The sequence below is a fragment of the Gadus morhua genome, chromosome 17 (assembly GCF_902167405.1).
Source record: "Gadus morhua chromosome 17, gadMor3.0, whole genome shotgun sequence".
Classification (NCBI taxonomy): Eukaryota; Metazoa; Chordata; class Actinopteri; order Gadiformes; family Gadidae; genus Gadus; species Gadus morhua.
Genome location: NC_044064.1, coordinates 21,378,222 through 21,389,455, shown reverse-complemented (window position 1 = coordinate 21,389,455; position 11,234 = coordinate 21,378,222). Strand labels below are relative to the sequence as shown.

Genomic DNA, 11,234 nt, shown 5'->3' with positions numbered 1-11,234 from the left:
TTCAGGTACAATGTTTTATCATTTGTGGAGTCAAGTTTACCCTATTTGTTGTGGGCATTGTCAAGATTATCTCAGGGAGAGTGTAATCCAAACTGTTGTCTGAGACCATTAAAAAAATAAAAATAAACATGGCACTTTTCCCTTAAATTAAGTTGAAGTATTTTTCTTATTTTGCACAGACAATGTTAACATTTGGAAAGCCTTGTTGCATTCAAGAATGCATCCAGTGGGGCATCACAATAACATTAAGCATGTTGTGTTGATTCCACAACAGAAGATATGTAATGTTACCTAAATTAGGTTTGAGGAAAAATAACCCAAATATCGACATCGGTATCGGCTGATATCGGAATCGAAAATTTAGAGTTGGACAATATCGCATATCGGATATCGGCAAAAAAGCCAATATCGGACATCCCAAGTTTAATTTTAATATTATGTATATTGTGTTTTGAGGAAAGTAAATATCATAGCGAATAGGAAAACACTTTGCGAGCACGAGAAATAAGACAGCATTTGTGTGCTTGGGGGTGTCAGTTGCGTGCTGCTTCACTTTACGTGCACACTTTTATGGTTATAAATCTGTTAAATGTCTTCTGATATTGAACCTTGTTGTGTTACTGTTTGACCATTGGGTAAAACTGACCTGAGGGTTTCCAGTGTACAGTGTGGACTCCCCAGTCCAGCAGAGAGCAGCTTCACTCCTGAATCCTGCAGATTATTGATACTCAGGTCCAGCTCTTTCAGACTAGAGGATTTGGAGCTGAGAACTGAGACCAGAGATTCACAGGATCTCTCTGACAGATGACAGCCCAGCAGCCTTCACACAGAATAAAGAGAACAGGTTAGGAACAGTGATCAAAATAACATACATCTTTAAGTTAGTCAATAATGAAGGAATGTTATTAGTTTAACAAACATACTAAATAATTAGATGTATAAATGTTAAATAGTTGTTTAGTTGAGATTGAAAATGTTTTTTAAATGAAGACTCCTTCTATATTCTATTGTTGTGAATATTCTCTTATGAGTACTGTAATACATTACACGTTAATAGGACACCTACAGAGATGTTTTGTATGTTATTATAACTAGTATGTTTACTCTGTTATGAGTAGAAAAGTAATACATGTAATCCATTTTTTTTTTTTTTTTTTTTTATAGCTCAAATAAATGTTTTCAAAATTGTGCAGTACAGTGCACATTGTAATTGACTCATATTTGTGCATTTATTCAATTAAGGTTATTGAGTTTTAGTTAAAGAAACATACTGCTATGTTGCACATAGTTGTTCAGGTACAATGTTTTATCATTTGTGGAGTCAAGTTTGCCCTATTTGTTGTGGGCATTGTCAAGATTATCTCAGGGAGAGTGTAATCCAAACTGTTGTCTGAGACCATTAAAAAAATAAAAATAAACATGGCACTTTTCCCTTAAATTAAGTTGAAGTATTTTTCTTATTTTGCACAGACAATGTTAACATTTGGAAAGCCTTGTTGCATTCAAGAATGCATCCAGTGGGGCATCACAATAACATTAAGCATGTTGTGTTGATTCCACAACAGAAGATATGTAATGTTACCTAAATTAGGTTTGAGGAAAAATAACCCAAATATCGACATCGGTATCGGCTGATATCGGAATCGAAAATTTAGAGTTGGACAATATCGCATATCGGATATCGGCAAAAAAGCCAATATCGGACATCCCAAGTTTAATTTTAATATTATGTATATTGTGTTTTGAGGAAAGTAAATATCATAGCGAATAGGAAAACACTTTGCGAGCACGAGAAATAAGACAGCATTTGTGTGCTTGGGGGTGTCAGTTGCGTGCTGCTTCACTTTACGTGCACACTTTTATGGTTATAAATCTGTTAAATGTCTTCTGATATTGAACCTTGTTGTGTTACTGTTTGACCATTGGGTAAAACTGACCTGAGGGTTTCCAGTGTACAGTGTGGACTCCCCAGTCCAGCAGAGAGCAGCTTCACTCCTGAATCCTGCAGATTATTGGTACTCAGGTCCAGCTCTTTCAGACTAGAGGATTTGGAGCTGAGAACTGAGACCAGAGATTCACAGGATCTCTCTGACAGATCACAGCCCAGCAGCCTTCACACAGAATAAAGAGAACAGGTTAGGAACAGTGATCAAAATAACATACATCTTTAAGTTAGTCAAAAATGAAGGAATGTTATTAGTTTAACAAACATACTAAATAATTAGATGTATAAATGTTAAATAGTTGTTTAGTTGAGATTGAAAATGTTTTTTAAATGAAGACTCCTTCTATATTCTATTGTTGTGAATATTCTCTTATGAGTACTGTAATACATTACACGTTAATAGGACACCTACAGAGATGTTTTGTATGTTATTATAACTAGTATGTTTACTCTGTTATGAGTAGAAAAGTAATACATGTTGTTATGAACCTACAAAGATCTTTTTCATATAATTTTAACCTTATATTCCAGTTGCAATTATATTGTGTAGTGTGTATTGTAATACATGTTATTATTGAACCTACAGAGATGTTTTGGAGGCTTTGACCACTGGCAGCAGCCTCAGAAGACCTTCTTCTGATGCAGAGTATTTTTTCAGGTCAAACACGTCCAGCTCCTCTTCTGATGTCAGTAGGATGAAGGCCAGAGCTGACCACTGAGCAGGAGAGAGAGATTCTCCGGAGAGACTTCCTGATGTCAGGTACTGTTGGATCTCCTTCACTAGAGAACAGTCGTTCAGCTCATTCAGACAGTGGAACAGATTGATGCTTCTCTCTGGAGATAGATCTCCTTCTATCTTCTCCTTGATGTAAGACACTGTTCCCTCATTGATCTGTGACACTGTTCCCTCATTGGTGTGTGAGCTACTTCCTGTCATTCGCAGCAGACCTGTTTTAATCTGAGTGGTCAGTGATCTTTTTTTCTGTTCCAGCAGACCTCGTAGGACAATCTGATTGGTCTCCAGAGAGAGGCCCAGGAGGAAGCGGAGGAACAAGTCCAGGTGTCCGTTCTCACTCTGTAAGGCCTTGTCCACAGCACTCTGGTAGAAGAGGAGTTTATCTTTCCTCGATGTTGGTGGTTCTTCTGAGAGCAGATTGACACCAGTATCGATGAAGGACAGAAAGACATAAAGGGCAGCCAGAAACTCCTGGATGCTCAGATGGACAAAGCAGAAAACCTTGTCCTGGTACAGCCCATACTCCTCTTTAAAGATCTGGGTGAACACTCCTGAGTACACTGAGGCTGCTCTGATATTGATGTCACACTCTGCCATATCTTCCTCGTAAAAGATCAGGTTGCCTTTCTCCAGCTGGTTAAAAGCCAGTTTTCCCAGAGAAACAATGATCTTCCTGTTCTCTGAACTCCAGTGTGGATCTATTTCAGATCTCCCATGGTACTTCCTGTCCCCGTGTATGGACTGAACCCTCAGGAAGTGGCTGTACATCTGAGTCACGGTCTTGGGCATCTCTTCGATCTGGGATTTTTTGAAGATGTCCTCCAGAACTGAAGCAGTGATCCAACAGAAGACTGGGATGTGACACATGATGTGGAGGCTTCGTGATTTCTTGACGTGGGAGATGATTGTGCTGGCCATCGTCTCCTCTTTGAATCTCTTCCTGAAGTACTCCTCCTTTTGTTGGTCCGTGAACCCCCTCACCTCTGTCACCATGTCAACACACTCAGCAGGGATCTGATTGGCTGCCGCAGGGCGTGTGGTTATCCAAATGCGAGCAGAGGGAAGCAGGTCGCCCCTGATGAGGTTGGTCAGCAGCACGTCCACCGAGTTTGACTTTGTAACATCAGTCCAGATTGGGTTGTTCTGGAAGTCCAGAGGAAGTCGACACTCATCCAGACCATCCAAGATGAAGACAACTTGGAACCGGTCGAATCTGCAGATTCCTGCTTCTTTGGTCTGAATAAAGAGGTGATGAAGAAGTTCCACCAAGCTAAACTCTTTCCCTTTCAGTAAATTCAGCTCTCTGAAAGTGAGGAGAAATGTGAAGTGTATGTCCTGGTTGGTTTTGCTTTCAGCCCAGCCCAGAGTGAACTTGTGTGTTAAGACGGTTTTACCAATGCCGGCCACTCCAGTTGTCATTATCGTCCTGATTGGTCGAACGTGTCCAGGTAAGGGTTTAAAGATGTCCTCACATCTGATTGGTGTTTCTTCCTTGACTGGTTTCCTGGAAGCTGTTTCAATCAGTCTGACCTCATGTTCCTTGTTGACCTCTCCACTGCCTCCCTCTGTGATGAAGATCTCTGTGTAGAAGTCGTTCAGATCTATTCGCTTTCCTGCTTTAGCGATTCCCTCAAACACACACCTGAACTTCTTCTTCAAATTGGACTTAATTTTATGTTGGCACTCGACAGCAGCAGATCCTAAATGAGAAAAGAACAGATGACATCAGTTAGTGGATGTCATCAGACGCAATCACAAAGTCGCTTACGACGGCAAACAAAAACACAAGACCACAACCCCGACGACGGCAAGACAGACGTCGATTACAGCCGACGTCCGTCTATACTAGGCCTGCAGCGGATTCGAATTGTATCCGAATCCGTTCGGTTCGTTTACCACAGTTCGGAGCATTATGGAGATCCGCGGATTTCGGTTTCATGAAGGCATTGCCTTATGTAGCGTATTTTGCCTACTGTAGCCTACGTCCGATACAAAAGGGTGTTTAGGACCCAGCGGAATGCATTCTCTCCAGTGCTGCCCGAGCCAATGAGACTTTTCCCGCCCCTCCCTTCAGTAACTCTCCAGTGCGATAGCTGTAATAGGTTGTTTTCTGAAGTTCAAGCGCACGATTCCTAGATTTAAAGAAAGTAATTGATACAATTATATTCTAAATATACGGGAGATAAATACAAACGGGTGATAAGCGGGATAACGGCCTTCGAGGTCGACCGGATCGATGGAAATAATGGACAGGTAGAGGCAACTCTGGCTTCATGCTGCGCTCGTCGCCAGAGTTCTAAGCCTCGTCGGCCGTTATCCCTTACATGTGTCAGTGCACCATGTTTTCAAATGCATTTAGGGGAACATTTATTGCACAAAAAAGCCTTGCAAGTTGTCTGATTGCAGTCAATTAACACATTGCAAATAGCCTGTGGGTCTCATTCATTTTTGTGTTTCTCCCCCAAACCCTCCGTCAAAAAAAAGTCTGCCTTTTTACTACCACGGACATGATCCTAATCCGAACCGTATCCGAAACCGAGGCCCAAAACGGTTATCTGAACCGAACCGTGGACACACTGATCCGTTTCACCCCTAGTCTATACTATCTAGTATATTTATTTTATTCGTTGAAAGTTTTATAGAAATTAAAGAACAGCTGGATACATATTTATTTGTATATTATTTTCAATTTGAACATTTTCAATTTTTCAATTTTAACTGTTTGTGTACTGTGTAGTATAAGAATTTTGAAAACTCATTTAACGTGTTTATTTTTTGAAATGCCGAATAAATGCATTTTATTTTCAAACTCAAGAATAATCGTCCGAAAAAATGTGATTCTCATTTTTTCCAAAATTGAGCAACCCTGTCAGGGAGTATTATTTGCACAGCAATATGATTGGTCTAATGATAGTAATAATGATAGTGAATCAGTGTAAAGTGATTTGCTATGCTGATACAACAAGACAGGGTTTCATTACTTCCACTGTTGTTCTGCGGTTGGTCAGCAGTATAATGTTTAACATTAATGTGGCTTCATAACTTTTGGTTGGGGAAGCTGGTCGTGACAAAGACTGCATGTTACAGATTCAAAATGTTCAGGACTTTTCGTTTTTACCAAAGCGATATGATTGGTCTAATGATAATAATGACAATGAATTGGTGTAAAATGACATGCTGATATAACAAGATAGTGCTGCATCTCTTCCACAGAGTTATTCTGCTGTTGATCTGCAGTTTATGTTTAATATTATTAATAATAATAATAATAATAATTACATTGAATAACACTTTATTTCAAGGCTCCTTTCATGACACCCAAGGTCGCCTTACAATTCATAAAACAATCTAGGGTCAAAACAAGCGAGAGCTGCATCGCCAACAGCATGATCAAAACAAGACATGAGACCCAGGTAGGAGGGGGTAAGAACAGTGAGGAGACCAAGGTAGGAGGGGGTAAGAACAGTGAGGAGACCCAGGTAGGAGGGGGTAAGAACAGTAGCACAACGGGGATACGAGGGGAACCCACGGTAGGGGGTCATTACAGCGAGAAGGCCAGTGGGAACACATGTGTTTTGAGGAGGGATTTCAATGTTGTCAGGGTGTTTCTTTCAGTTCAGCTCAGAGCCCTAGCACCCACGCTGCTACGAGCCCTAGCACCCACGGTGCTGAGAGCCCTAGCACCCACGGTGCTGAGACCCCTAGCACCCACGCTGCTACGAGCCCTAGCACCCACGGTGCTGAGAGCCCTAGCATCCACGGTGCTGAGGCGGGAGGTCGGGACAGTGAAGACCAGCTGAGGATGATGAAGGGAGCGGCAGGGCCTGTCCTCCTGGAGGAGGTCGGGGAGATAAGTGGGGGCCACGTTGTGGAGGGCTTTGTCGGTGAGCAGAAGGGTTCTAAGGTCAATCCGGTGTTGGACAGGGATCCAGTGTAGTTGGACGAGAACGGGGGTGATGTGGTCGGATTAGTGGGTGCTGGTAATGATGATGTTTAACATTCTTTAACCTGAGACCCCCACCATTACCCTACATATCCGGATCAAACCATTTAACCTGATACCCCACAACAACCCTACATACTGGATCAAACCATTTAACCCCAAAGAGGAAAGATTGACTCCACATTGAAGTTTGAAATGTATAAGTCTCACATTATGTCATTAAGTCTGAACAGAACAAATAATAATCTCCTACTACTCATCAAAAAGTGTATTTCTTCTCTGTTTTCAAGATAAGAGTCTCACTAACCGCTCAATAGTTTGTCGACCAGTCCCTTCTGGTTCATCTCCATCAGGCAGAGCATTGTGATGTCCACCACTCCCTCTATGGCGCGCCTCCTCTGCTCCTTCTTCTTACCATCCACCTCCTCCTCCTCCACTCTCTGACCCTCTGAGCATTGTGGGTAATCTGAGAAGAGATCCCTCCAGAGCTTCTTCAGCTCCTTGTCTAGGAAAGCGTGTGCGTTCTCCTCAGCCCTCTGAAACAGAACAAACATCAAGGAGAACTTTACTCTGAACTCACTGAGGACATCAGACGCATCTTTCCTGGATTCACGTCCCGCTGGACAAGAGATGCTTTCTAATGTTCATGGTGAGCTGAAGTCAAACGTCTCAGTGGATATGTACACACCTTGATCAGCTCTGTTTGATGCTGCCGTAGAGACTGAGCACTGGTAACCTTTGACCTCTTCTGGAGTCTGTGGGTAACACACACACACACACACACACACACACACACACACACACACACACACACACACACACACACACACACACACTTACATTTTTCCTGCCTTGAAAACATCAGTACCAGTAAAGTCTGTTAACAAGAGTCTGCTCTCTCCTGCTGGACTCTTCTAGAAAACAAGAACCAGGATTTATGGATGTTTGATAGAAGCTGTACCTTTATAATATATGATGAATCCTCACCTTGTCTCAATAGACTGATTTCCATCTTTAAAGTTAACAGGTTGTTCCAAAGAGCGGTCACTCTTCATGGAGACACAGCGGGGTCCAGGGGAGTCTGCTTTCTCCTGCTGGACCCTTCTAGAAAAACAAGAACCAGGATTTCTGGAAGTTTGATAGAAGCTGTACCTATATAATCTCTAGGGCTGTCAAGTTCTGGTCGGTTGGTTGACCGATATACACTTGTTGGACCAAATTCTTTGGTCGGACAATGACTGGTGTTCCTTTCATAAGAACAAAGAGCTTCTTAATCAATTATTTGTTGGGCCGGGAGGGACAAATGCAGACCGAAGTGTTTTATATTTGAGTGACGGGCTATATTGTGTTAGAAATAACATTAATTATGAATAGAAATAAGGTTGAAGGCTCCATAGTTTCTGTTTTAATAATCAGATGGTTTAATAAACGATATGACTTATAAGACAAGAGGTCAAACCCTCAGGTTTCTCAACGTTGAACTGGCCCATAAGGAAGTATGGTAGAAATTAACCTTACATTTTATGTTAAACTATGATTATTATTAGGCCTACATATCATATAGATACTTGAATGGTGGAAGATGGCTGATCACCTTTCCCCTATATGTTAGCTGTTATGTGCCGCTAGTGAGTGGGTTCACACTATTCTTATCTGATGTACTCTCTGAAGAACATGCTGATATGCACACCTGTACATCATCTATCTGTTTGCATAGAGGTTAATATACGCTCAAAAGGCACAGTTGTGAACTAGAAAACATGAGAATATGCTGACATTCACACATGTACATCCTCTAGTCTACCTGTTTGCAGAGATGTTAATAAATGTTCAAAGATACAGTATGACCCAAAAAAAAACATGTTATGCAAAACAATATTTCATGTAAGTCCAACTTTGTATTATGTAATGATTGGGGATATAAGGAGCAGGACGAGAATCATTCTGGAGTGTCTTTGCAAACCTCACTCGGCGTTGTCGTTGCTTGCTCACGGGTAGCAATAAAGTCTCTGTCAATACTTAATCCGGACTCTCCGATTCCTCATGTTTTTAGTTAGTTGAAGTGAATTAGATAAGGCGTTAATAGATTCCACGACAGAAGACCGCTAGTCCTAACAAACTCAACCTTTACTCCCTACAACTCATTGAGTCCAACAAAGTCATCGATCTGGCAGCATTTGGTTAAAAAGGACGACAAAAAAGCATGCAAAGTGTAGAGTAAGTTTGTGGGCAGATCAGCTAAAATGGTACGGCATGAGTACTTTTTTCTTAATATGTCTGTTATTCTTCATCTCCCTTTGAGTGGGAACCAGTGTTGTTTTTGGCAGGCATTTTAGATTTAGTTTTAGTCTTAGTCTTTTTGACGAAATGGTGACGTTCGTCTTAGTCTCATTTTCGTCATGGAAAAAAGGGGTCTGACGACGTCATTTTCGTTTTCGTCTTGCCTGACGAAAACAACACTGGTGGGAACACATCAGAATTGGCTTCTTGGCACGAATCCCAGCAGCATCCAGTGGGCCCCGTTATATTACACACAGATAAAAGATATAATCAATTCTTCGGTGGTGTCGTCTATAAACGACGCTGCCCGACGCTCCGTGGCTCGTCCGCTGTCTGCTTCATATTGAAGCTCTGCTCTAACCGAGTCGACTTGGACCGAGAGGGGGTCTGAAACCCAGTGCCCTTCTCCAAACAGCCCTTATGTGATATTGAGGCTAGCAGGCAGAGTACAACGCACTGTGGTAGATTATGTTGATCCAGAGATAACGTGCACAATGTTTTATAATCATCTTTTCACCGTCGACCGATCAATTGGTCAGAGTTGGTTGAATTTAAGACTACAGCCCGAATCATCATCTCTAATCAATGCTTAACTTTTCTCAATGGACTGATTTCCATATTTAAAGTTAACAGGTTGTTCCATAGAGCGGTCACTCTTCATGGAGACACAGCTGGGTCCAGGGGAGTCTGCTCTCTGCTTCTGGACTCTTCTAGAAAAACCAGAACCAGGATTTATGGACGTTCGATAGATGCTGTATTTTAATAATCTCTGATAAATCTTCACCTCTTCTCAATAAACTGATTTCCATCTTGAAATAGCACACGAGGATGATCCATAGACCAGCCACTCTTCATGGAGGCACAGCTGGGTCCAGGGGAGTCTGCTCTCTCCTGCTTCTCTGGGCTTCAACAAACACACACACACACACACACACACACACACACACACACACACACACACACACACACACACACACACACACACAAACAAACACAGCTTTTACTCAGACTAATGATGGGGTCATGATGCATCATTGCTGAGCTCTGAGATGGACAACAGTCACAGACAGAGAGATCCTCTTCTTACCTCTTAGCTTTGCTCCGACGGCCATGTTCCCCAGACAGAGTGGTCTTAGAGGTAGGACCCCCCTCCTCTCTCACCTCATCCATAGTAGACTGGAGAAAATACGTTCCGTCCCATACAGTAAAAAGTTATAAAAGTATAATTGTAAGGGAAGAAACTGAGGTTAAAGTGTGTATGAAACACATTAATCATGTGAAAGGTTTTCAAAGCGGAGAAAGAAAGGCTCCTCGCTGCAACGGACGGTTCAGATGAGGAAGTAACTTAGCTGAACCGCCCCTCTCAGCGCATGTCACATGTATTCTGGGGAAACGGGCAGCACACACACACACACACACACACACACACACACACACACACACACACACACACACACACACACACACACACACACACACACATATACACACACACACACACACAAAAACATCCCACCGAAATGTTGGAAGGAGAAGTACTTGAGGAACCGAGAGAGAGAGAGCAAGAGAGAGAGAGAGAGAGTGTGAGAGAGTTTTTCACTAAAGGTCTAAGATTAAATGATGCAAATAAAATAAAATGAATTGCTATCTATTGTTATCGTGGATATTTTTTCAACACATTTTTATACTAATCTATGTTTTCTATCAAATTTATGAACCAGCAGTTGAGTGAGTGGTCTAGCATTTGCCTTGTAGAGTGGATGTTTCTAGTCCAAGTCCTGAGTACGTCGTTGAATTCTTGGTGTCGACTTACTTTTGTAATTTTCTTTATATCAGAGAAATTAGGCCTAACAACTTACTTTTTACATACTAAATATGTCTTACAATATCCCTAGAACCAAAATAAAACTTGCAAAAACCCAAAGTAATGTTAATATTAATATTAATGTTACTGATAGTGAAGCCCTTGTCACAATGACAAAGACACTGCTGCATGGGAAATTGTCAGCCACATAAATTATCGACTACTGCAACTCACTCCTGGCTGGACTTCCTGCCTCTGTGATTAAACCTTTGCAGCGCATCCAGAATGCGGCAGCGTGCCTCGTGTTCAACCTACCGAAGTTCTCCCATGTGACCCCCCTCTTCCGGGACCTCCACTGGCTCCCTGTAGTAGCTCGCATCAAATTTAAAACGATGGTACTGGCATACAACGCAGTTGATGGAACTGCCCCTGCCTACCTCCAAGCATTGGTAAAGCCACACACCCCAGCTCGATCCCTCCGCTCAACTACCTCAGCTGGACGTTTGGTACCGCCATCGCTAAGAGC

At 42.0% G+C, this 11,234-nt stretch overlaps 1 protein-coding gene and 1 long non-coding RNA gene across 3 annotated transcripts; both read right to left on the bottom strand.

The window, feature by feature from the left end:
* Nucleotides 1-784: 784 nt before the first annotated feature.
* Nucleotides 785-7,079, bottom strand: LOC115529301 (protein NLRC3-like). Its single transcript, XM_030337908.1, has 5 exons — nucleotides 6,932-7,079; nucleotides 3,576-4,381; nucleotides 2,530-3,314; nucleotides 2,031-2,111; nucleotides 785-797 (listed from the first exon to the last, which is right to left on the bottom strand). Exons 1-5 carry the CDS (start codon nucleotides 6,984-6,986, stop codon nucleotides 785-787), a joined length of 1,740 nt encoding a protein of 579 aa, XP_030193768.1. The 5' UTR covers nucleotides 6,987-7,079.
* A 1,813-nt stretch (nucleotides 7,080-8,892) lies between these two features.
* On the bottom strand, nucleotides 8,893-10,257 carry LOC115529193 (uncharacterized). 2 transcript variants are annotated; one of them, XR_003973484.1, is made up of 3 exons: nucleotides 9,992-10,257; nucleotides 9,689-9,808; nucleotides 8,893-9,614 (listed from the first exon to the last, which is right to left on the bottom strand). It is a non-coding gene; the product is annotated as an uncharacterized LOC115529193 (long non-coding RNA). The 2 variants fall into 2 exon arrangements; XR_003973483.1 differs by having other exon boundaries at nucleotides 8,893-9,808.
* Between the last annotated feature and the right edge of the window lie 977 nt (nucleotides 10,258-11,234).